The 27592-nt window shown below is 44.8% G+C and overlaps 1 protein-coding gene across 1 annotated transcript in view; it reads right to left on the bottom strand.

Annotated features, from left to right (window-relative positions):
- Positions 1–27592, bottom strand: part of CCDC191 (coiled-coil domain containing 191) — a 60335-nt gene that overhangs the window by 29208 nt on the left and 3535 nt on the right. Inside the window, exons 2-3 of the mRNA XM_068270876.1 lie at positions 21937–21975; positions 416–560 (exon numbers count right to left, since the gene is read on the bottom strand). Of these exons, the coding sequence (XP_068126977.1) occupies positions 416–560; positions 21937–21975 (184 nt within the window). The remainder of the gene's footprint in view (positions 1–415; positions 561–21936; positions 21976–27592) is intronic.

Below are 27592 nucleotides of genomic sequence, written 5' to 3'. Positions count from 1 at the left end.
GAACAGGTTAATTCCATGGTGATCATCGCACTATGCCAGGGGGAGGAGTTAGACAAAGTCATTCCGTTGGGATCACCACACTATGCAAGGGGGGAGGGCTGAACGGGGTAATTCTTTGGTAATAATCACCACAGAACACTACAGTTGCCCTCCCTATAATCAGCACACATAAAAAATCCATTATAGGAAATAGGACAAAGCAGAGGCTCCAAGAAGAATAAAAAAAAACACTAAAAACTGTTTGAAAATGGGAGGTAGTGGTGGACTTACCTCAAGACTTGAATTGTCAAATTCCAGCAAATTTTATTGTATACTCCACAAAACAGTACAACACCTTTCACAGGTATTTCCCCCGCTTCTTCTGGCAATTAACAGGAGTCACTGATTACGCCAGCCACGGACGTTGTGGACCTACCTTCTGTGTAAGCATCGTCATGATCGTGGAGCTGATCGGTGGATGTGAGGTCCAGGGTGGGACGTGGGCCTCTCTGCCCACGCTGTGCCGGCTTCTTAGGGGAGAACACTTCAGAAACGGCAAATTCCGAGGCCTGCTCCACTCTCTGCAGCATAATGAACAGTAATCAGGAGAAGAAGCACCACAGATTAAGGGGGGCCCGTGCATTGCTCGATTTCCAGCACCAATATTCAGCCAATATGATTGATGCTGCAACATGCCCCCACCCCCCTCCTCTCCATGATTGTTTCAATCTATTTCTGTTTTAATTAATCAAAACCGTTGATCGGGCATGCTGGAAAACGTCAGTGAAAAGGGCTCGACTGGGTGCATGGCGGTAACATCACTGGTCTTCCCTGGCCCTGGCCAATGGTGAGTGCTGCAGGTTTACCTGTCATGCCGATGCAACTCCTCGCCTCCTCCGGAGTCTTTCTACACCACGTGACACCAGAGCATGTAGTGACGCCAGTACTTGCCGAGGTGTCACGTGGTACAGGCGTTTGTTATGGCAATTCAAAAAAGATGACGGATACAGGAAAAGGCCAAGAGTCACACCCAGGGCTGGCTTTACTATAAGGCACTATAGGCACGTGCCTGCAGGCGCCGGATGATGGAAAGGCTGCCCATTCCTCTCCCCTAGTGCCTCCTTCCCTATGCAGAACTCTGGTGAGAGTGTAAATGGGAGGTTACTCACCCAACTCTCTGCATTCCACTAACCAGATCTCCCTTCAGTCCGGGGCACCTCTAGCTACTTATACTGAGCGTACTTCTAGCTACCTAATACTAAGGGGCACCTCTAGCTACTTATACTGAGGGTACTTCTAGCTACCTAATACTAAGGGGCACCTCTAGCTACTTATACTGAGCGTACTTCTAGCTACCTAATACTAAGGGGCACCTCTAGCTACTTATACTGAGGGTACTTCTAGCTACCTAATACTAAGGGGCACCTCTAGCTACGTAATACTAAGGGTACTTCTAGCTACCTAATACTAAGGGGCACCTCTAGCTACTTATACTGAGGGTACTTCTAGCTACCTAATACTAAGGGGGTACAACGTTGTGGGAGAGTTAGCGGGCACTCGGGCTAGGCTGATATTAGCTGACACTGAATCTTAGGAGGGTCACCCAAAGACCATGTGCTCAAGACCATTAGAAGAAAAAAAAGTCTTTGTAATAACAATGGAGATGGAAATAGGTCTGGCACTATGGTTTAATGTAGCAACTTAGACACTACAGGTGATGGATAAAGTGCATACACAAACTGTGGCTTAGCAGTGAAACATCAAAAACGTAAGTCATACCATGGTGTCTAGATGGGTGCCCTGGTGTAGTAAGGAGGCAGCAGCTGTGGGTGCCGGTTGGTGCACGGCCTTACGACCGTTTCGTGTGGCAAACGCCAAACTTCTTCTGAGGCTGAAATGTGCAGTAGGTGCAGGATACATTGTGCGGAATAAATGGAGGTGCGTGGTGACGCACTTCCGTGCCGCTCGCAATGACCCACCACTTCCGGGAATCCCAGACCCTGATCCCTGCTGACTCCACCCTCTGACAAGCTGGTGACACGCACGGCCATAGCGGCGGAGGCGCGTGAACGCGTCATGGATGACGCCGCTATGTGCTGGCCATGGGTGTAATGCGGATTTCCTGCTACATACGGGACTGCTATGCAAACGTTCACGTAATGTAACTAAGCGGTTGCCATGGAAGCTTCGGTCAGATCATGCACGATATGTGTGTGCAAGAGGAGACAGAAGCATGCATACCAGGCTGTACCACAAAGGCAAACACATTTAAGTTTCGTGTGTGTAACGCAGGAAAAACGTATAGAGGCATTCTCATATACATATAAGCTATATTAGCTCAAGTTCCAGCCTGTTGGATGGATAAATTGATATATGATGGGCAAGGGAGGGAAAAATGGGAAAATAAAACCCCGGTTGGAGTGGGAAAAGAGGAGAAAACGTGTACCAACAGTGTAGAAAAAGTGATAGGTGGAAGAAAAGAAAGGGAAAAAAAGGGGGGGGGGAAGAGGAAAAGGTGTAGAATGGTGATACACATAGTGAGAGAGCCGGTGGGGGCTCAGGAGCGGCCCCGAGATGAAGAGGCCCAACATGGAAGCCCAGCATGGAAAGTCTCCTTAAACACAAAGATTAATTAATAAAATACGGGTCATTTATTATGCAAAAAAGAAATATAATTAATTAAAATATAGGAGATAACAAAAAAAGGCCATGCTGGGAATGAGTGGGCAACAGGAAGAGGCCAAAGGGCAGAGATAGGAATATTTGGAGTGGTTTAGGGATCGAGGAAGCAAGCAAGGTCGACATAGTCGTTAAGACCCAGAGGGCCCATAGCATCAGTGCGTAAGATCCAATGCGCTTCTTGTCTGAGTAAAAGTTTTTTCTTATCACCACCTCGACGAGGGGTTTTGCATAAGTCGATGCACGCGAAAGAAAGAAGATTAGGGTTGCTCTGATGAGCAGCCGACATATGTTCAACAATCCTAGGACAACCTTTGTTTTTGGGGAGCAAGCGAGCATGCTCCAAAACGCGCTCTTTTACCATCCTGGTGTTTTTGCCAATGTAAAAACGTTGGCACGGGCACCACAAAGCATAAACCACGTATTTGGTTCTGCAGGTGGCGAAAAAAGGTACACTACATTGGACAGGACCTAAAGAAAAGGTTCTGCCTGTCTTCATCAAGTGACATGCCTTGCAAAAACCACATTTATGGTTGCCTGTAGATACAAAATCATTTAGCCAAGTGCGCTGTGGATGTTCGCAAAAGTCGCTATGCACCAAAAGATCACCAATAGTGGGTGCTCTTTTAAAAGCAATTAACGGCTGTGAGGGTAAAGTATTTTTTAGTATGGGATCTTCAAGCAAGAGAGACCAGTTTTTACTAAAAGCCCATTTGATTTGGCTAGCCATTGGGGAGAAATCAAATGAAAAGACTCCTGATCTATTGGGCGATCTGTCCCAGTTTCTCCTTTTAATCAAGTCAGGCCTATCTTTGTCCAGTGCTCTTTTAATGGCTAGATCCAGGTTATGTTCTTCATATCCCCGGGCGAGGAGTCTCTGTTTGAGCTCCTCTGCCTGGTGAAGAAAATCCTGGAGCTTGGTATTATTTCTGCGCAAGCGCAAGAATTGGCCATATGGAAGGGATTCTGTCACATGTCGGGGATGGTAACTCCTGCAGTGTAGAAGGGTATTAGAGGCAGTCGGTTTACGATAGCCCTTAGTGATAATGCCTTCTTGTGTGATGGCCAGTTCTAAATCAAGAAAGCAAATGCTTATTGCTGACCATTCCATAGTGAAGAGCATATTAACGTCATTGTGATTAAGATACTCCAAAAAACACTGCAAGAGTGAAGCATCCCCTGACCAAAAGGCCAAGACATCATCCACATATCTGGACCACATCCTCAAGGCCGAGCGAAATGGATTGTTAGGAGAGTGTATGTAGATCTCTTCCCATGCACCTAGGAACAAATTTGCATATGTGCAAGCGACCGGGGTCCCCATTGCGGTACCAGAGATCTGCTGGTACCAAGTGTTCCCGAATAAGAAGGCATTATGGGTAAGGACAAATTCCAAACACTCACAAACAAAAGCATTATATGGGGCATCCTTGTTAGTGTTTCTGTCCAGAAACATCCTAACAGCACTAATGCCATCAACATGTGGGATTCTGCTGTATAGACTTGTAACATCAATAGTCACCAGCAGATCTCCCTTGCACCACGATGAGGACCCCAGGCCCCCCAAGACATCAATGGTGTCGCCAAGGTGTGATGGTATATAAGACAGCAGAGGCCGGAGAATGTGGTCCAGATATCTGGAGAGTCTTTCCGTGACCGACCCCAGGCCAGACACAATCGGTCGGCCCGGTGGGTCGGTCAGGGATTTGTGGATCTTTGGGAGACAATACCACACGGGTTTTACCGGGTGGAGGGGAAGGAGGTTGTTGGCTAAGGTTGAAGTCAAAAACCCATTTTCTACCCCTCTTCTAAGCAGTGACCTTAAAGCAGAATGGTAATTAACAGTGGGATCTCCTTGTAATAATCTATAGGTGGAAGTGTCCGACAATTGTCTCATCGCTTCCATCCTATATTTATCGGTTGAAAGAATTACAACCGATCCTCCTTTGTCAGCTTTGCGGATGGTGAGGTCAGAACGATCCCTCAACCACCTCAAAGCTCTATTTTCTGTTGGAGATAAATTTGAGGTTATTTCAGGATAGAGGAGGGCCTTGATTTCACTATCGACTTGTTTTTCAAAAAGGTCAATACAGGAGCCTGTCTGTGTAGGAAATGGCATAACGGATCTACATGGCCTGAATTTGGTGTCGTCAGTCGCCGATACATCAATCGACGCTGATTCTGCCAAAAGTTCATTCAAGGCAGTAATTTCTCCGAGTTTTATCTCATTCCAAGAGCCAGTGGGACTGAAACCCAGAGCGCCCACGGAAGTTAAATCAAAGTTCTCAGGACCTCTTAGGGACGCAGTTTCTTCTTTTTCCATTTTTCCAAAGTGATGTTGTATATTAAGTTTCCTGACTCCTTTGTAAAGATCAATTTTGAATTGAGAGTAGTGAAACTGTTGAACTAGTGAGAAATTGAGTCCTTTGTTCAGGAGGCTCTCTACTCCATCTGGTAATTCCACTGTAGTTAAGTTCACTAAGCTTGTCTTGATGTTAGAAGGCATTTCTGCTAATGGATTGTTTTCCTTTTCTTGCCCCTCCCTTTCGGTTTGTCTTCCCAAGTGACTCTTTTGTCTTTTTCTTCTTCCTCTCCCTCGCCTGATGCGCCGCCTAAAGGGGCACCAGTAGGATTGTTAGGGGGTTGCTTTTTAGGAGTGCGTTTTGGACGTTGTTTTGGTGCGTCCTCCCCACTAGACTCAGAATCAGTGGTCCAGTATCCTCTGGGCCTTTTAGGTACGGCTGGTCTCGATCTTGGGGTAGGGCCAAAGACTTGTACCCAAGAAAAAATTCTCCCAAACTTGTAATCCTCTTTGTCACGGAGGAATTTATGTAATTTGCGTGCTTTTATGTTGTCTTGGACTGCCACTAGCTTCTTATCGATTTTGTCAACTGTGGTTTTAAATTGCTCTTCAGTTACTAGTTTTTTAAGTTCGACCTTGTTCTCAGAAATTGCGCTGGTGAGTAAATCCAGTTCAATCTTGCTTCTGTTTAGAACGATCTCTTGTAAACGAGCCGAATGCTCTAAAAATTCCTGCTTCCAAGTTTCAACGAATTTTGGATCTTGCTTATACTCGGATGGCTCCTGATATCTCCTAAAGCCCCTGGCCACTAACTGCTCTCCCTTGTACCTCTCCAAGGTGGTGACCGTCCAGAAGACACCCACCTCTCTTTCACATAATCTCCTCAGATTCTGCTCCAGCACCTTGGCACCCACAGAGCTGTTAGAGCTGCTGGACCCACCAGTGTTCGTAAAAAAGTTGGTAAGGTCAGACCTCCCTGCTGTGACGTGGTCACCATGTACAGAGGCCAGCTGTTCAGCAATGTCCAGATCCTCAAGGGGACTGTCCTCATCGGAATTGGGCATGTCCGGTGCTCACGCTGCAAGAAGTAAGGCAGTACAACGTTGTGGGAGAGTTAGCGGGCACTCGGGCTAGGCTGATATTAGCTGACACTGAATCTTAGGAGGGTCACCCAAAGACCATGTGCTCAAGACCATTAGAAGAAAAAAAAGTCTTTGTAATAACAATGGAGATGGAAATAGGTCTGGCACTATGGTTTAATGTAGCAACTTAGACACTACAGGTGATGGATAAAGTGCATACACAAACTGTGGCTTAGCAGTGAAACATCAAAAACGTAAGTCATACCATGGTGTCTAGATGGGTGCCCTGGTGTAGTAAGGAGGCAGCAGCTGTGGGTGCCGGTTGGTGCACGGCCTTACGACCGTTTCGTGTGGCAAACGCCAAACTTCTTCTGAGGCTGAAATGTGCAGTAGGTGCAGGATACATTGTGCGGAATAAATGGAGGTGCGTGGTGACGCACTTCCGTGCCGCTCGCAATGACCCACCACTTCCGGGAATCCCAGACCCTGATCCCTGCTGACTCCACCCTCTGACAAGCTGGTGACACGCACGGCCATAGCGGCGGAGGCACGTGAACGCGTCATGGATGACGCCGCTATGTGCTGGCCATGGGTGTAATGCGGATTTCCTGCTACATACGGGACTGCTATGCAAACGTTCACGTAATGTAACTAAGCGGTTGCCATGGAAGCTTCGGTCAGATCATGCACGATATGTGTGTGCAAGAGGAGACAGAAGCATGCATACCAGGCTGTACCACAAAGGCAAACACATTTAAGTTTCGTGTGTGTAACGCAGGAAAAACGTATAGAGGCATTCTCATATACATATAAGCTATATTAGCTCAAGTTCCAGCCTGTTGGATGGATAAATTGATATATGATGGGCAAGGGAGGGAAAAATGGGAAAATAAAACCCCGGTTGGAGTGGGAAAAGAGGAGAAAACGTGTACCAACAGTGTAGAAAAAGTGATAGGTGGAAGAAAAGAAAGGGAAAAAAAGGGGGGGGGAAGAGGAAAAGGTGTAGAATGGTGATACACATAGTGAGAGAGCCGGTGGGGGCTCAGGAGCGGCCCCGAGATGAAGAGGCCCAACATGGAAGCCCAGCATGGAAAGTCTCCTTAAACACAAAGATTAATTAATAAAATACGGGTCATTTATTATGCAAAAAAGAAATATAATTAATTAAAATATATATACCATCACACCTTGGCGACACCATTGATGTCTTGGGGGGCCTGGGGTCCTCATCGTGGTGCAAGGGAGATCTGCTGGTGACTATTGATGTTACAAGTCTATACAGCAGAATCCCACATGTTGATGGCATTAGTGCTGTTAGGATGTTTCTGGACAGAAACACTAACAAGGATGCCCCATATAATGCTTTTGTTTGTGAGTGTTTGGAATTTGTCCTTACCCATAATGCCTTCTTATTCGGGAACACTTGGTACCAGCAGATCTCTGGTACCGCAATGGGGACCCCGGTCGCTTGCACATATGCAAATTTGTTCCTAGGTGCATGGGAAGAGATCTACATACACTCTCCTAACAATCCATTTCGCTCGGCCTTGAGGATGTGGTCCAGATATGTGGATGATGTCTTGGCCTTTTGGTCAGGGGATGCTTCACTCTTGCAGTGTTTTTTGGAGTATCTTAATCACAATGACGTTAATATGCTCTTCACTATGGAATGGTCAGCAATAAGCATTTGCTTTCTTGATTTAGAACTGGCCATCACACAAGAAGGCATTATCACTAAGGGCTATCGTAAACCGACTGCCTCTAATACCCTTCTACACTGCAGGAGTTACCATCCCCGACATGTGACAGAATCCCTTCCATATGGCCAATTCTTGCGCTTGCGCAGAAATAATACCAAGCTCCAGGATTTTCTTCACCAGGCAGAGGAGCTCAAACAGAGACTCCTCGCCCGGGGATATGAAGAACATAACCTGGATCTAGCCATTAAAAGAGCACTGGACAAAGATAGGCCTGACTTGATTAAAAGGAGAAACTGGGACAGATCGCCCAATAGATCAGGAGTCTTTTCATTTGATTTCTCCCCAATGGCTAGCCAAATCAAATGGGCTTTTAGTAAAAACTGGTCTCTCTTGCTTGAAGATCCCATACTAAAAAATACTTTACCCTCACAGCCGTTAATTGCTTTTAAAAGAGCACCCACTATTGGTGATCTTTTGGTGCATAGCGACTTTTGCGAACATCCACAGCGCACTTGGCTAAATGATTTTGTATCTACAGGCAACCATAAATGTGGTTTTTGCAAGGCATGTCACTTGATGAAGACAGGCAGAACCTTTTCTTTAGGTCCTGTCCAATGTAGTGTACCTTTTTTCGCCACCTGCAGAACCAAATACGTGGTTTATGCTTTGTGGTGCCCGTGCCAACGTTTTTACATTGGCAAAACCACCAGGATGGTAAAAGAGCGCGTTTTGGAGCATGCTCGCTTGCTCCCCAAAAACAAAGGTTGTCCTAGGATTGTTGAACATATGTCGGCTGCTCATCAGAGCAACCCTAATCTTCTTTCTTTCGCGTGCATCGACTTATGCAAAACCCCTCGTCGAGGTGGTGATAAGAAAAAACTTTTACTCAGACAAGAAGCGCATTGGATCTTACGCACTGATGCTATGGGCCCTCTGGGTCTTAACGACTATGTCGACCTTGCTTGCTTCCTCGATCCCTAAACCACTCCAAATATTCCTATCTCTGCCCTTTGGCCTCTTCCTGTTGCCCACTCATTCCCAGCATGGCCTTTTTTTGTTATCTCCTATATTTTAATTAATTATATTTCTTTTTTGCATAATAAATGACCCGTATTTTATTAATTAATCTTTGTGTTTAAGGAGACTTTCCATGCTGGGCTTCCATGTTGGGCCTCTTCATCTCGGGGCCGCTCCTGAGCCCCCACCGGCTCTCTCACTATGTGTATCACCATTCTACACCTTTTCCTCTTCCCCCCCCCTTTTTTTCCCTTTCTTTTCTTCCACCTATCACTTTTTCTACACTGTTGGTACACGTTTTCTCCTCTTTTCCCACTCCAACCGGGGTTTTATTTTCCCATTTTTCCCTCCCTTGCCCATCATATATCAATTTATCCATCCAACAGGCTGGAACTTGAGCTAATATAGCTTATATGTATATGAGAATGCCTCTATACGTTTTTCCTGCGTTACACACACGAAACTTAAATGTGTTTGCCTTTGTGGTACAGCCTGGTATGCATGCTTCTGTCTCCTCTTGCACACACATATCGTGCATGATCTGACCGAAGCTTCCATGGCAACCGCTTAGTTACATTACGTGAACGTTTGCATAGCAGTCCCGTATGTAGCAGGAAATCCGCATTACACCCATGGCCAGCACATAGCGGCGTCATCCATGACGCGTTCACGCGCCTCCGCCGCTATGGCCGTGCGTGTCACCAGCTTGTCAGAGGGTGGAGTCAGCAGGGATCAGGGTCTGGGATTCCCGGAAGTGGTGGGTCATTGCGAGCGGCACGGAAGTGCGTCACCACGCACCTCCATTTATTCCGCACAATGTATCCTGCACCTACTGCACATTTCAGCCTCAGAAGAAGTTTGGCGTTTGCCACACGAAACGGTCGTAAGGCCGTGCACCAACCGGCACCCACAGCTGCTGCCTCCTTACTACACCAGGGCACCCATCTAGACACCATGGTATGACTTACGTTTTTGATGTTTCACTGCTAAGCCACAGTTTGTGTATGCACTTTATCCATCACCTGTAGTGTCTAAGTTGCTACATTAAACCATAGTGCCAGACCTATTTCCATCTCCATTGTTATTACAAAGACTTTTTTTTCTTCTAATGGTCTTGAGCACATGGTCTTTGGGTGACCCTCCTAAGATTCAGTGTCAGCTAATATCAGCCTAGCCCGAGTGCCCGCTAACTCTCCCACAACGTTGTACTGCCTTACTTCTTGCAGCGTGAGCACCGGACATGCCCAATTCCGATGAGGACAGTCCCCTTGAGGATCTGGACATTGCTGAACAGCTGGCCTCTGTACATGGTGACCACGTCACAGCAGGGAGGTCTGACCTTACCAACTTTTTTACGAACACTGGTGGGTCCAGCAGCTCTAACAGCTCTGTGGGTGCCAAGGTGCTGGAGCAGAATCTGAGGAGATTATGTGAAAGAGAGGTGGGTGTCTTCTGGACGGTCACCACCTTGGAGAGGTACAAGGGAGAGCAGTTAGTGGCCAGGGGCTTTAGGAGATATCAGGAGCCATCCGAGTATAAGCAAGATCCAAAATTCGTTGAAACTTGGAAGCAGGAATTTTTAGAGCATTCGGCTCGTTTACAAGAGATCGTTCTAAACAGAAGCAAGATTGAACTGGATTTACTCACCAGCGCAATTTCTGAGAACAAGGTCGAACTTAAAAAACTAGTAACTGAAGAGCAATTTAAAACCACAGTTGACAAAATCGATAAGAAGCTAGTGGCAGTCCAAGACAACATAAAAGCACGCAAATTACATAAATTCCTCCGTGACAAAGAGGATTACAAGTTTGGGAGAATTTTTTCTTGGGTACAAGTCTTTGGCCCTACCCCAAGATCGAGACCAGCCGTACCTAAAAGGCCCAGAGGATACTGGACCACTGATTCTGAGTCTAGTGGGGAGGACGCACCAAAACAACGTCCAAAACGCACTCCTAAAAAGCAACCCCCTAACAATCCTACTGGTGCCCCTTTAGGCGGCGCATCAGGCGAGGGAGAGGAAGAAAAAGACAAAAGAGTCACTTGGGAAGACAAACCGAAAGGGAGGGGCAAGAAAAGGAAAACAATCCATTAGCAGAAATGCCTTCTAACATCAAGACAAGCTTAGTGAACTTAACTACAGTGGAATTACCAGATGGAGTAGAGAGCCTCCTGAACAAAGGACTCAATTTCTCACTAGTTCAACAGTTTCACTACTCTCAATTCAAAATTGATCTTTACAAAGGAGTCAGGAAACTTAATATACAACATCACTTTGGAAAAATGGAAAAAGAAGAAACTGCGTCCCTAAGAGGTCCTGAGAACTTTGATTTAACTTCCGTGGGCGCTCTGGGTTTCAGTCCCACTGGCTCTTGGAATGAGATAAAACTCGGAGAAATTACTGCCTTGAATGAACTTTTGGCAGAATCAGCGTCGATTGATGTATCGGCGACTGACGACACCAAATTCAGGCCATGTAGATCCGTTATGCCATTTCCTACACAGACAGGCTCCTGTATTGACCTTTTTGAAAAACAAGTCGATAGTGAAATCAAGGCCCTCCTCTATCCTGAAATAACCTCAAATTTATCTCCAACAGAAAATAGAGCTTTGAGGTGGTTGAGGGATCGTTCTGACCTCACCATCCGCAAAGCTGACAAAGGAGGATCGGTTGTAATTCTTTCAACCGATAAATATAGGATGGAAGCGATGAGACAATTGTCGGACACTTCCACCTATAGATTATTACAAGGAGATCCCACTGTTAATTACCATTCTGCTTTAAGGTCACTGCTTAGAAGAGGGGTAGAAAATGGGTTTTTGACTTCAACCTTAGCCAACAACCTCCTTCCCCTCCACCCGGTAAAACCCGTGTGGTATTGTCTCCCAAAGATCCACAAATCCCTGACCGACCCACCGGGCCGACCGATTGTGTCTGGCCTGGGGTCGGTCACGGAAAGACTCTCCAGATATCTGGACCACATTCTCCGGCCTCTGCTGTCTTATATACCATCACACCTTGGCGACACCATTGATGTCTTGGGGGGCCTGGGGTCCTCATCGTGGTGCAAGGGAGATCTGCTGGTGACTATTGATGTTACAAGTCTATACAGCAGAATCCCACATGTTGATGGCATTAGTGCTGTTAGGATGTTTCTGGACAGAAACACTAACAAGGATGCCCCATATAATGCTTTTGTTTGTGAGTGTTTGGAATTTGTCCTTACCCATAATGCCTTCTTATTCGGGAACACTTGGTACCAGCAGATCTCTGGTACCGCAATGGGGACCCCGGTCGCTTGCACATATGCAAATTTGTTCCTAGGTGCATGGGAAGAGATCTACATACACTCTCCTAACAATCCATTTCGCTCGGCCTTGAGGATGTGGTCCAGATATGTGGATGATGTCTTGGCCTTTTGGTCAGGGGATGCTTCACTCTTGCAGTGTTTTTTGGAGTATCTTAATCACAATGACGTTAATATGCTCTTCACTATGGAATGGTCAGCAATAAGCATTTGCTTTCTTGATTTAGAACTGGCCATCACACAAGAAGGCATTATCACTAAGGGCTATCGTAAACCGACTGCCTCTAATACCCTTCTACACTGCAGGAGTTACCATCCCCGACATGTGACAGAATCCCTTCCATATGGCCAATTCTTGCGCTTGCGCAGAAATAATACCAAGCTCCAGGATTTTCTTCACCAGGCAGAGGAGCTCAAACAGAGACTCCTCGCCCGGGGATATGAAGAACATAACCTGGATCTAGCCATTAAAAGAGCACTGGACAAAGATAGGCCTGACTTGATTAAAAGGAGAAACTGGGACAGATCGCCCAATAGATCAGGAGTCTTTTCATTTGATTTCTCCCCAATGGCTAGCCAAATCAAATGGGCTTTTAGTAAAAACTGGTCTCTCTTGCTTGAAGATCCCATACTAAAAAATACTTTACCCTCACAGCCGTTAATTGCTTTTAAAAGAGCACCCACTATTGGTGATCTTTTGGTGCATAGCGACTTTTGCGAACATCCACAGCGCACTTGGCTAAATGATTTTGTATCTACAGGCAACCATAAATGTGGTTTTTGCAAGGCATGTCACTTGATGAAGACAGGCAGAACCTTTTCTTTAGGTCCTGTCCAATGTAGTGTACCTTTTTTCGCCACCTGCAGAACCAAATACGTGGTTTATGCTTTGTGGTGCCCGTGCCAACGTTTTTACATTGGCAAAACCACCAGGATGGTAAAAGAGCGCGTTTTGGAGCATGCTCGCTTGCTCCCCAAAAACAAAGGTTGTCCTAGGATTGTTGAACATATGTCGGCTGCTCATCAGAGCAACCCTAATCTTCTTTCTTTCGCGTGCATCGACTTATGCAAAACCCCTCGTCGAGGTGGTGATAAGAAAAAACTTTTACTCAGACAAGAAGCGCATTGGATCTTACGCACTGATGCTATGGGCCCTCTGGGTCTTAACGACTATGTCGACCTTGCTTGCTTCCTCGATCCCTAAACCACTCCAAATATTCCTATCTCTGCCCTTTGGCCTCTTCCTGTTGCCCACTCATTCCCAGCATGGCCTTTTTTTGTTATCTCCTATATTTTAATTAATTATATTTCTTTTTTGCATAATAAATGACCCGTATTTTATTAATTAATCTTTGTGTTTAAGGAGACTTTCCATGCTGGGCTTCCATGTTGGGCCTCTTCATCTCGGGGCCGCTCCTGAGCCCCCACCGGCTCTCTCACTATGTGTATCACCATTCTACACCTTTTCCTCTTCCCCCCCCCTTTTTTTCCCTTTCTTTTCTTCCACCTATCACTTTTTCTACACTGTTGGTACACGTTTTCTCCTCTTTTCCCACTCCAACCGGGGTTTTATTTTCCCATTTTTCCCTCCCTTGCCCATCATATATCAATTTATCCATCCAACAGGCTGGAACTTGAGCTAATATAGCTTATATGTATATGAGAATGCCTCTATACGTTTTTCCTGCGTTACACACACGAAACTTAAATGTGTTTGCCTTTGTGGTACAGCCTGGTATGCATGCTTCTGTCTCCTCTTGCACACACATATCGTGCATGATCTGACCGAAGCTTCCATGGCAACCGCTTAGTTACATTACGTGAACGTTTGCATAGCAGTCCCGTATGTAGCAGGAAATCCGCATTACACCCATGGCCAGCACATAGCGGCGTCATCCATGACGCGTTCACGCGCCTCCGCCGCTATGGCCGTGCGTGTCACCAGCTTGTCAGAGGGTGGAGTCAGCAGGGATCAGGGTCTGGGATTCCCGGAAGTGGTGGGTCATTGCGAGCGGCACGGAAGTGCGTCACCACGCACCTCCATTTATTCCGCACAATGTATCCTGCACCTACTGCACATTTCAGCCTCAGAAGAAGTTTGGCGTTTGCCACACGAAACGGTCGTAAGGCCGTGCACCAACCGGCACCCACAGCTGCTGCCTCCTTACTACACCAGGGCACCCATCTAGACACCATGGTATGACTTACGTTTTTGATGTTTCACTGCTAAGCCACAGTTTGTGTATGCACTTTATCCATCACCTGTAGTGTCTAAGTTGCTACATTAAACCATAGTGCCAGACCTATTTCCATCTCCATTGTTATTACTAATACTAAGGGGCACCTCTAGCTACGTAATACTGAGGGTACTTCTAGCTACCTAATACTAAGGGGCACCTCTAGCTACGTAATACTGAGGGTACTTCTAGCTACCAAATACTAAGGGGCACCTCTAGCTACCTAATACTGAGGGTACTTCTAGCTACCTAATACTAAGGGGCACCTATAGCTACCGAATACTGAGGGTACTTCTAGCTACCTAATACTAAGGGGAACCTCTAGCTACCGAATACTGAGGGTACTTCTAGCTACCTAATACTAAGGGGAACCTTAGTATTAGGTAGCTTAGTATACCTATGATGGGTAAGAAAAGTAAGTGAAAAGAGTCAGCCAGCACACTTGCGGTGCAGTTAGGTGGGGGTTTTATGATCATGGAGGGCGAATTCTAAGGTTAAAGGACAGTTGGGCCTATGGGCTCCTGTGAGGTAAAACCGGGCCTGGTCACACCGCCATGACTGCTGAGCCTTCAACACTCACCACAGGCCCGGGTGGCGCGCTTCTGAAATCATTTGGAAATCTGTCTGCAGTGTGCGGGCAGGTAACAGAACAGAACCCTAACTGATCAGATTCGATCAGAAATGTTCCCCAGACAACAATAACAAATAGACATGGGCTTCAGAGTCGGAAGCCACTCGAATTTGTGATTAAAATGAGGCTTAAAGGGAACCAGAGACGAAGCACCCTTGTGTATTTTACCATGTATATCAGTAAGAACATTAGAGAAAACACTTACCCTGCTCTCTGTTTCATCCTCACTGCTAAAAGTTTCTGTTCACAGCTGTGATAAGAATCCTGGACTGAGCATTCAGTCTGGCTTTGCTGGGAATGATTATTGCTGAGTCATTATAGCAGAGCCAAAAGGGGGCAGGCTTGGGCTTGAAAAGACACCAGAGAAGACAGACTCAGCTATAATCTTTCCGTAGCAAAGCCAGACTGAGTGCTCAGTCGGGGATTCTTATCAGAGGTGATAACAGTCAGATTAAACAGAGAACAATTAAACAAGGAGCAGATTAGGTGTTTACTGTCATGTTCCCACTGATTTATAAGGTAAAATACAAGAGGGTGCTTCATCTCTGGTTCTCTTTAATTGCCTCAGGTGTGCGCATGGGAGACAGGGGGTTACTTACCCAGAAGTCCAATGGCCTCTATGCGTATCACACGTCTCGCATGCAGCCTATGGTACACGTTGCAAGACTCACTACCGCACACTGCCTCCTTACGGCTTGAAGGAGGAAGTGCGCAGTAGTGAGTCGTGGAACGTGTCCCATAGGCTGCGTACAAATCGTGTGATGCACATAGAAGCCGACAGACTTCTGGCTAAGTAACCCCCTGTCCCCCGTGCTCACACCTGAGGCAATTAAGCCTCATTTTAATCACAAATTCGAGTGGCTTCTGACTCTGAAGCCCATGCCTATTAACAACATTACATACATTTTAACCCTTCTCAATGTACTCAATAACTACATTTTGTCTGGAGTGGCTCAGATCTGTGCCCCATGTCACCTGGGCGATGTCCTCACTGGTGATGTACGGTCAGTGAGGAAACTGCTAAACTACAGCAACTTATTATGGCCCAACAATTCATTAATCATCTATATATATAAAATCGGATGTATGTATGTATGTGTGTGTGTATGTGTGTGTGTGTGTGTGTATGTATGTATGTATGTATGTGCCGCGATCACGCGAAAACCGCTTGACCGATTTGAACGAAACTTGGTACACAGATCCCTTACTACCTGGGATGATATGTTCTGGGGGTCTCGCGGCCCCCCTGCACATGTGGGCGGAGCTACAAATAGCCAATCAGATTCCACCCATTCAAGTCAATGGAAAAAATGTAAAAGGCTGCCATTCTCACAGTAATCAAGCCAAAGTCCCCACACTTGGCACAGTTGGTCACTTGGTGACCGAGGTTACAAATCCAGGAAAAGTGGGCGGAGCATAAAACAGCCAATCAAATTTCAGCCGTTCATTTTAAATGGGAAAATGTAAACTGCAGCCATTCTTACACTGTTAATCGCAGGGTTCTCAAACTTGCCACACTTGGTCACTGGGTGAATGCGATTAAGATTCAAGAAAATGGGTGGAGCCTACAACAGCCAATCAAAATTCACCTATTGATTTTCAAGGGGAATATTTAAACTGCTGCTATTCTTACACTGTTAATGGCAGAGGCTTCAAACTTCCTACAGTCGGTCATTGGGTAACTGGGGTCCAAATTCACTAAAGGGGCGGGGCCACATACAGCCAATCAGATTTCCTTAGTGGATAAACTGCTTCCATTCACACATTTTTGATGCCAGGAACCTGAAAGCTCACAAACTTGGTCATTGAGTGACTGTGTGTCAAGGTTACAAAAAGTGGGTGGAGCCAAAACAACTTTTACTGGGAAAATATAAACTGCAACCATTCTTACACCGTTAATGGCAGGGTTCTCAAACTTTGCACAGTTGGTCATTGGGTGACAGATTAAGATTTTGGAAGGTGGGTGGAGCCTACAACAGCCAATAAAAATTCACCTTTTGATTTTCAAAGGGAATATTTCATCTGCTACCATTCTCTTATACTGGTAAAAGCAGATGCCTCAAACCTGGTACAGTTGGACACTGGGTGACTAGGGTCCAAATTCAGGAAGGGGGCGGAGCCACAAACAGCCAGATTTGTTTATTTTTCAATGGGAATATACAAAGTATTGATACCAAGGACCCCAAAGCTGATAAACTTGATAATTGAGTGACTGTATGTCAAGGTTAGAAAAAGTGGGCAGTGCCAACAACTTCATTTTTTACATTGCAGGGTTCCCAAACTTTACACAATTGGCCACTGGGTGACTGGGATGAATATTCAGAAATGTGGGTGGAGCCTACAACAGCCAATCAAAATGAACCTATTGATTTTCAAGGGGAATATTCACATTGCTACCATTCTTACACTGTTAGTGGCAGAGGCCTCAAACCTGATACAGTCAGTCATTGGGTGACTGGGGTCCAAATTCACTATAGGGGTGGAGCCACAAACAGCCAATCAGATTTGTTAGATTGATTTCAGCCATTCTGTTATTGGCAGGGTTCTCAAACGTGACACAGTTGGCCACTGGGTGACTGGGACTAATATTCAGAAAAGTGGGTGGAGCCTACAGCAGCCAATCAAAATTCACCTTTTGATTTTCAAGGGGAATATTTACATTGCTGACATTCATGCACTCTTAATGGCAGAGGCCTAACATCTGCTACAGTCAGTCACTGGGAGACTGGGGATTAAATTCTGAAAGGAGCGGGCCAAAAACAGCCAATCAGATTTGTTTAATTTCAATGGTGAAATGCAACTTATTGATGCCAAAGCTCATAAACTTGGTCATTAAGTGACTGTATGTCAAGATTAGAAATAGTGGGCAGAGCCAAAAACAACTAACTTTTTACATGGGGAAATGTAAACTGCAGCTTTTCTTACACTGTTAATGGCAGGGTTCTCAAACTTCACACAGTTGGTCACTGGTTGACTAGAATTAATATTCGGAAAAGTAGGTGGAGCCTACAAGAGCCAATCAAAATTCACCTATTGATTTTCAAGGGGAATGTTGAAACTGCAGCCATTCTCACACTGTTAATAGCAGAGGCCTCAAACCTGCTACAGTCGGTCGTTAAAGAGAACCTGAACTGAAAATAAAAAGTCAAAATAAACATGCACAGGTCATACTTACCTCCCGTGCAGTCTACTCCCCAATCTCTTTCTCCTCTCCCGTGTCCCATTTGTCCACTGTGATCAATGGAATTCTCCGTCCTCCATTTTAAAAATGGCCATTACCCCATAACAGCTTCCTGCTCATCACACTGTTAAACTGTAATATCGCTCACTTGAGCCATAGGGAAACATGGACATTACCTTGTACATTCAGTTGTAACTGACAGCTGCTGATATATAACTGACAGCAACTGGTATATTTCAGTTCTGACAAAATATTGTCAGAACTGGAAGTGATCACTGTAAGGAGAAAATGGTGAGCTTCTGAGAGGAACTGACAGTGAGGTAAGTATGTAATATTCATTTGCAGCGACGTCATGTGTTTATTTTAAATAATTTTACTCACTTCAGGTTCCCTTTAAGTGTTTGGGGTTCAAATTCAGTAAAGGGGCGGAGCCAAAAACAGCCAGATTTCTTTGCTGGATAAACTGCTTATATTAGCACAATTTTGATGCCAGGAACCCAAAAGCTCACAAACTTGGTCATTGAGTAGTGACTGTGTGTCAAGGTTACAAAAAGTGGGTGGAGTTAAAAACAGATTTTTCTGGGAAATTGTAAACTGCAGCCCGTCTTCACTGTTAATGGCAGGGTTCTCAAACTTAGCATAGCTGGTTACCGGGTGACTGGGATTAATATTCAGAAAAGTGGGTGGAGCCTAAAAATGCCAATCAAAAATCACATGTCACTTTTCAAGGAGAATATTAAAATTGCTGTCATTTTTGCACTGTTAATGGCACAAGCCTCAAACCTGGTACAGTTGGTCATTGGGTCACTGGGGTTCAAATTCAGAAAAGGGGACAGAGCCACAAACAGTGAATCAGATTTGTTTCATTTAATGGGAAAATACAAATTATTGATGCCAAGGACCCCAAAACTCACAAACTTGGGCATTGAGTAGTGACTTTGTGTCCAGGTTACAAAAAGTGGGCGGAGCCAAAAACAAATTTCACTGGAAAAGTGTAAACTGCAGCCCTTCTGTTTATTTCAGGGTTCCCAATCTTTGCCCAGATGGTCACTGAGTGACTGAGATTGATATTCAGGGAAGTGGGTGGAGCCTATAGTAGCCAATCAAAATTCACCTGTTGATTTTCAAGTGGAATATTTAAATTGCTGCCATTTTTACACTGTTAATAGCAGATGCCTCAAACCTGCTACAGTTGGTCATTGGTTGACTGGGGTTCAAATGCTGGAGAGGGGTGGAGCCACAAACAGCCTATCTGATTTGTTTAATTTCTATGGGAATATACAAATTATTGATGCCAAGGACCCCAAAGCTCACAAACTTGGTCATTGAGTGTTTGTGCGTTAGGGTTAGAAAGTGGGCGGAGCCAACACCAGTCAAATACATACCCGGGCAACGCCGGGTCACCAGTGGGTGAAGACAAATACAAATTTCACTGAGAAAATGTAAACTGCAGCCATTCTGTTAAAGAGAACCCGAGGTGGGTTTGAAGAATGTTATCTGCATACAGAGGCTGGATCTGCCTATACAGCCCAGCCTCTGTTGCTATCCCAAACCCCCCTAAGGTCCCCCTGCACTCTGCAATCCCTCATAAATTACAGCCACGTTGCTGACAAACAGCTTGTCAGAGCTGGCTGTGTTTATCTCTATAGTGTCAGTCTGCTGCTCTCCCCACCTCCTGCAGAACTCCGGTCCCCGCCTGCATCCCTTCCCTCCTTGCTGAATGGAGGGAAGGGATGGGGGCAGGGACCGGAGCTATGCAGGAGGTGGGGGAGCAGCCGAGACTGACACTACAGATGTAAACACAGCCTCACAGCAGGGCTGTGATTTATGGGGGATTGCAGAGTGCAGGGGGACCTTAGGGGGGTTTGGGATAGCAACAGAGGCTGGGCTGTATAGGCAGATCCAGTCTCTGTATGCAGATAACATTCTTTAAACACACCTCGGGTTCTCTTTAATGGCAGGGTTTTTAAACTTTGCACAGTTGGTCACTGGGTGACTGAAATTAATATTCAGAAAAGTGGGTGGAGCCTACAAAAGTGAATCAAACTTCACCTGTTGTTTTTCAAGGGGAATATTTAATTGCTACCATTCTTGCACTGTTAATGGCACAGGCCTCAAACCTGGTACAGTTGGTTATTGGGTGACTGGGGTTCAAATTCAGAAAAGGGGGTGGAGCCACACACACCCAATCAGATTTGTTTCATTTCAATGCAGATTATTGATACCAAAGACCGCAAAGCTCACAAACTTGGTCAGTGAGTAATTGTGTGTTAGGGTTAGAAAAAGTAGGCGGAGCCAACACCAGCCAAATACATACCCGGGCAACGCCGGGCAATCAGCTAGTTGGTTATAAAACTGGAAGTGGTCAGAGGGAATTGTCGCTCCATTGCCATTTAAGGTGCTGCTGAAACTGTTATTCCCGGTACACGCCATGCAATTTCCTATCAGTTTGACGGTGAAATCGATAATTTCCCACAGGTCCGATTTGAATTCCAATCTTTTTTCTGATCGATTTTTGTATAGAAGCGATCGGCAAATTGATCAGAAATCACATCGGACCTGCCGGAAATGATCGATTCCACCATAAATCTGACGGGAAAAGGAAGGACAAATCTTTCTGATGCAATGGCAGAACACGATCATCAAACTGCCTGGGTGCCTCTGAGAAGCCCACGTCTTCCTGAAATACAGCATGTAAATGATGGAAGTATTCACACATCACATGCAGAGTTCAGCAGGGAAGCTGTGCTGATCCTGACTGATTGGTTCGTGGTATGTTTCCAAAGTTCTGTGATGTCACTTCCTGCAGGGGAGAGATGGGAACTTCCTCTAATGCACAGCTGCATGGAAAGGCTGCTTGCATGGCCAGGAATACTATAATCAGAAAATCATTCCTGCCAATGTCTGCATGACAGCGCCAATCCTATTCCACCACATAATGTAGTTTCCGGGGACTCCCCTCCCCAAATCAGGAGACAAGCGTCTAAGATTTGGGAAAGAGAGCAAAAACTACATTTTTTTTTTGTCAAACTCAGATAAGCTCTGTTGTTACCTGCAAATTGCTGCTCATCAACAGTAAATAAGGCGCTATTCTGACCACTAACAATGAAGCAATGCTAATACTGTACCTACATAAGTAGATGCATTGTATGCAGCATACATGTAATTACAGGAAACCTGAAGCGAGAAGTATATTGAGGCTGTCATATTTATTTCCTTTTAAACAATACCAGTTGCAGTTGCTGATCTATTTGACTACAGTAGTGTCTGAATCACACCAGAAACAAGCATGCAGCTAATCTTGTCAGATCTGACAATAATGTCAGAAACACCTGATCTGCTGCATGCTTGTTCAGGGTCTGTGGCTAACAGTATTAGAGGATGAGCAGGACAGCCAGGCAACTGGTAAAAGGGAATAAATATGACAGCCTCCCGGTGGCGTTAATTACTATTCCCCCTCCAGGCCACCATTGACACTGGAGTAAGATGTAATTTGGCTTCCAGCTATTGCTGGCGTCCAAATTATGCCGTTTTTTTTTTATTTGGGCTCCGTCTTTTGAGGGCGCCCAAATTACTGACTGAGCGCCGCTATAGCTCTATATATCTATATATATCCCATTACGGCCTATGGCGGCGCCGGCTGCACCCGAATTTGCAGCAGCGTTTTTTTCCTGACTCGTTTGTGCCATCCGTTGCAGTGATGTGTTGCCAGTTAGACATTTACACAGTGGTCAGTGTGACACAGGCCTATTCCTGAATCATTTCCCAACATATCCAAACATAATAACGCCTCTACAGCAGGTGTTTGGGTGCAGCGATGTACCTTAATCCAGTGCTCCACATTGTCGTAGTCAAAAGCGGGCTGAAAAGATAGACAGAAAAGGTGACGCTTTCAGTCATGAATAAGTTATCTTTCTGTTTGTACAACACATCAATAGTCCCGTAGAGACACCAAATGTCTGAATTAGGTTACGATCAAATGTCTGTTGGTGAAGCACAAATATCTACGGTTGTAAATACTTGTGCAGAACGCTTCAAGTGCAGAGAGAGATAGAGAGAGAGATTGACATGTGGCTTGCAGTGCAGAAGTATTTACATACAAAAAAAAAAAATAAAAACTAGAAAAGGAAAATCAGTAATACAAAACACTTCTTACGGTCAGGTAGAGTTAAAGAACATTCAGCTGGGGGTAGGATGCTTCTTCCACCCCCTAGCAGTCTATCACACCCCTGTTTTAGTTCCCCTGCCCTCCAGGGCACTCATGCACAGCAGCCCACTAACACAGCTGTGGCTGGGGAGATTTCAAGGGGACAGTGGCACACTGGAGGGCAAGGGAATTATAGTAATGGACCTTAAAGGCTGCTGAGGGTTGGAAGAGGCCCCCGTTAAGGCGACCCAAACCAAACATTTTTTTAATTCAAAATATTTAGTTGCACCACTCTGACATATACAAATATAAATAAACACTCCTTCACGCCTATGAGCATTTCAGTGCATGCTTTTCACCCTTCTCTTTTCATAACTAGGGTTATACAGGTGGCAGCCATTAGCAATTCCTCCTTTGCCGGACACCACCTACTCCACCAGTCTGACGGATTCTGTCCCGGCAATATGAAAGGAAGGGAGGGGTTCCGCCAATAAATGTAAAATATTTTATATCTGTCATCATGCAGCTGAAAAAAAGCTGCTATTTATTATTATAATTTAGAAAAAAAAGATTTTATTTCTGAAATCTTGTACTTTTAATTTGGGTCCACTTTAAGTAAATCTAATCCCTCTGCTCACCCCAAACCTCCCCAGTTCGGACGTCCTTTAAACCCTAGACTGCTACAGATGGCCAGAGGCATTTCGGTGTTTACGCATCCATACACCACAGATATCTAAGGTGGGCACCTATGAATTACAAAATGGCAACAATGGAAAGCAAGGTCTAAAGGGCTGTGTGTTGGGGATTGCGAAGGGATGGGGGTGCTAGTTCACTTTTGGGGACCCAGCAGGAAACCTCATAAGGAGAAGTTCTCATAGCATCCTCTACAGCCTAAAGCATTGTGATTGGTCAAATAGTGCGGGTGTAGCTTGCAACAACCTATTGTAAACCTTAAAGAGAACCCGAGGTGTGTTTAAAGAATGTTATCTGCATACAGAGGCTGGATCTGCCTATACAGCCCAGTCTCTGTTGCTATCCCAAACCCCACTAAGGTCCCCGTGCACTCTGCAATCCCTCATAACTCACAGCCGTGTTGTGAGGCTGTATTTACATCTGTAGTGTCAGTCTCAGCTGCTCCCCAGCCTCCTGCATAGCTCCAGTCCCTGCCCCTGTCCCTTCCCTCCAATCAGCAGGGAGGGAAGGGATGCAGGCGGGGACTGGAGTTCTGCAGGAGGCGGGGAGAGCAGCAGACTGACACTATAGAGATAAACACAGCCAGCTCTGACAAGCTGTTTGTCAGCAGCGTGGCTGTGATTTATGAGGGATTGCAGAGTGCAGGGGGACCTTAGGGGGGTTTGGGATAGCAAAAGAGGCTGGGCTGTATAGGCAGATCCAGCCTCTGTATGCAGATAATATTCTTCAAACCCACCTCGGGTTCTCTTTAAAGGACAACTGTAGTGAGAGGGATATGGAGGGCTGCCATATGTATTTCCTTTTAAGCAATACCAGTTGCCTGGCTGTCCTGTTGATCCCCTGCTTCTAATACTTTCAGCCATAGACCCTGAACAAGCACGCAGGAGATCAGGTGCTCCTGACATTATTGTCAGATCTGACAAGATTAGCTGCATGCTTGTTTCTGGTGTGATTCAGATGCTACTGAAGCCAAATAGATCAGCAGGGCTGCCAGACAACTGGTATTGTTTTAAAGGAAATAAATATGGCAACCTCCATAAACTGTATCTCTGACTTCAGTTGTCCTTTAACAGGTTGAGAAGGTGCTGTCCATCCAATCACGTTAGCTGAATTTCCCTATGAGGTTTCCTACTGAGTCCCCTAGAGTAAATTAGTGGTAGTGCTGGGTTTGGGGAGGGGTGCATGGAACTTAAGATTAAATAGGGGTCTCACTATTATGTGTGTGAGTGGGGCGGGCTGTGAGAAGTGGGGCTGTTTAAAGGCTTCACTATTAAGTTGGGCTCTTAAAGAGAACCGGAGGTGGGTTTTAAGAATGCCATTAGGTCACAGAGGCTGGTCCTGCATACTATCACCGGCCTCTGTGTCTGTACTGTGCCCCCCAGTCTCCCCCCTACTCTCTGCTGTCCCCTAGAAATAAAACCGCTGTGCTAGTGACATGCAATTTGTCGCTAGCAGGCTGTTTACCTCGGAGTGTCTGTCACCGCCGCTACCCGCCTGCATCCCTTCCCTCCCCGCCTCCGTAAGCTGATTGGAGGGAAGGGATGCAGGCGGGGAGTGACAGACACTCCGAGGTAAACAGCCTGCTACCTACAAGCTGCATGTCGCTAGCACAGCGGTTTTATTTATTTAGAAAAATATGTTGTTTTATAATTCAAACCACACTGGTCCTCTCTATCCTGGTTCATTTTCCTTCATATTAACATTTTTTTTTTTTTACTTTCAACGTGATTTTATTGAAATATATAAAGTTAACATAAAGGAAAAACATACATTGAATATATGTATCAGGTAATATTGCAATATGGGTATTTGGTAATGTTAAACCAGGTGATTTACCTAACATGTATCAATAATGACTTCCTGTCTTTATCGAAATAACCTATGAACTTGAGTATTAATAACCTTTTGGGGTAATCAGTGGGGTTCAGAAGAGAGGAACCCAATTTGATCTATGCGGTTAGGATTTTAGGACTTCAATGTACTTAGTTCTAGAATTTACATAGAGGGAAGGCCACTGGTATAATAATAATAGTATATTATAACACACTTGTAGACAATACTCTGAAGTTATTTATTATAAATCTCTCTATAAACTATCTACTGTTTCTATCTTAGTCAGTATATGTTTTCCCTCTGGTGAGAGGAGCCATGGGATCCAAAGCCTTAGAAAGGTTGTGGAATTTCTTTGCAGTAGACTGGTGAGGTATTCATTTAGACAGATTGTGTTCATTTTTTGGGTAATCAATTGCCATGGTATGTCTGGTTTACGCCAATGAGCAGCTATCGTTTGCTTTGTAGCTGTACAAATTTTGCTCAAAAGATAGTTCTCATTTTTCGTAAGGCCTGGAAGTGGTAGGTTTAATAAAGCATTAGTAATTTCCGGTGTGATACCGCTCCCTACAATTGAACTCATCCAGCTATATACTTTTGCCCATATATTCTGGGCTGTCTGGCAGTCCCACCAGATGTGTCTAAAGCTACCCAATACATTGCAATTCCTAAAACAGACAGGGTTTTTATCCGGGGAGATCTTGTGGTGTCTATCTGGTGTTAAGTACGTACGGTGGAGGACTTTGATGGCAGTTTCGGTTAAGGAGATATTGGTTGAACATTTCGGGGTCAGCCTCCAAATTTTTTCCCACTCTTCTTTAGTGATTGGTGATTGGATATCGGTTTCCCATTGTATCTGTGAACGGGATTTTCCCTCCAGGTTTAAGGAGGTTAATTGTTTATAGATACTAGAGATAAGATGTTTAGCTGGCCTCTCTGAGAGAGATAGTTTCTCTAACATCGTTTTTTCAGAGAGCTGAGCTCTATTGAAAGTTTTATAAAAGTAATGGTGTAGCTGACAAAATGTGTAATATTCTCTCAGCGGTATATCCAGTTCTTGGCGAAGTGCCTGAAAGGAGGTAAAATGTCCTCCTTTTATTAGGTTGGAGAAATTTACTATATGGTTTGTAGTCCACCATTTAAACAAGACAGGGTTGTTACCTGGGGGAAAATCCGGGTTCAAAGTTATTGGGGAAAATATGGAGGGATCCGATATCAGTTTGAACTTAAATTTAAGCCTGTTCCATAATTTAAGGGTCTCTACTGTTGTTGGTAATGCTTTTGACCATATAAGAGGTGGAGTGGATTGGAGCCAGAAAATGTTCTGTAGTGAGTAAGGTTTTATGATAGAGTTCTCTAGTTCTTTCCAGTTAGGATTGTTAAGAGTGTGTGTAGCCTGGAACAGTTGAGCAATCCTAGCTGCTTGGAAATACTTGTGGAACGAGGGAACTCCCAGGCCCCCTTTAATTTTTTCTCTGTACATAATTTCGGCTTTTATTCTGGGTCTTTTAAAGTTCCATATAAAGGAATTAGTAAAGGATTGGAAAGAGTCAATTTGGCTTTTAGGGATTTTTATAGGGATGGATCGAAATAGGTACATTAATTTAGGGAGGATTACCATTTTAATTATATTGATGCGTCCTATCCAGGAGATATTCATTTTGTCCCATCCCATGAGACTGGCCCTTAAGGATTTGAATAATGGAGGGTAATTCAGGTCATACATTTGACTTGAATTTTTGGGAATCTGAATACCTAGGTACTTGATGGAGTTATCCTGCCAAGTGAGTGGGAAATTAGACTTTAAATGCATTTCTTGGCCCGCTGACATATTTAAAGTAAGAGCTTCCGTTTTCTCTTGGTTACAATTGAGGCCTGATAAGAGCCCAAATTCCTTTAGTGCTTTGCAGATGTTTGGAATAGATATCAAGGGTTGTTGTATTGATAGAAGCAAATCATCTGCAAAAGCACTGCATTTGTATTCCTTGTCATTAATTTCTATACCTTTGATCGAGGAGTTGGAGCGAATGTATTCTAGCAATGGTTCGAAGGCCAAGGCGAACAGGGCGGGAGAGAGGGGACATCCCTGTCTCGTGCCTCTGGATATGGTGAAGGAATCTGAGTCTAGGCCCGAGACCAGAACCGTTGCTGAGGGATTCGAGTAGAGGGTGCGGATTGTGTCAAGAAACTGTCCTTGAAACCCAAATTTCATTAAGACTTTAAATAGGTACTGCCAGTTAAGGGAGTCAAAGGCTTTTTCGATATCAATAGCCATTAGTACCGTTGGTATTTTATTTCTATTAGTATAATATATCAGGTCCAAGAGTTTCCTGACGTTATCCGGTCCCTGTCTGGATGGTATAAAGCCTACCTGGTCTAGATTTATCAATTCAGGGAGAAAAGAATTTAGACGGTCAGCTAAAATTTTGGTCATTAGTTTATGATCAATATTTATTAATGATATCGGACGATAATTTTTACATAACGAGGAATCTTTGTTCTCCTTGGGAATAACTACTATAGTGGCTTTGTTTGCTTCTACACTTATGTCTTCTCCTTTTCTTATTGACAGAAAATATTTACATAATTGGGGGGCTAGAATTTCTTGGAAATTTTTATAGTATGCATCTGTTAGACCATCAGGCCCTGGAGCTTTAAATGGCTTTAAGTTCTTTATTGCTCTCTTGATTTCCTCTTCCGTTATAGGTTTATTCATGATTTCATTTTGCAGTGTAGAGATTTTTGGGAGATCTAGATCATGTAGGAAGCCGTCTATATCTTTGGGGTTAGGTGGCTTATTTATGGAATA

This window comes from Hyperolius riggenbachi, chromosome 2 (assembly GCF_040937935.1).
Source record: "Hyperolius riggenbachi isolate aHypRig1 chromosome 2, aHypRig1.pri, whole genome shotgun sequence".
NCBI lineage: Eukaryota > Metazoa > Chordata > Amphibia > Anura > Hyperoliidae > Hyperolius > Hyperolius riggenbachi.
The sequence above is the reverse complement of the archived record's forward strand: the minus strand, read 5'-3'. Positions and strand labels throughout refer to the sequence as shown.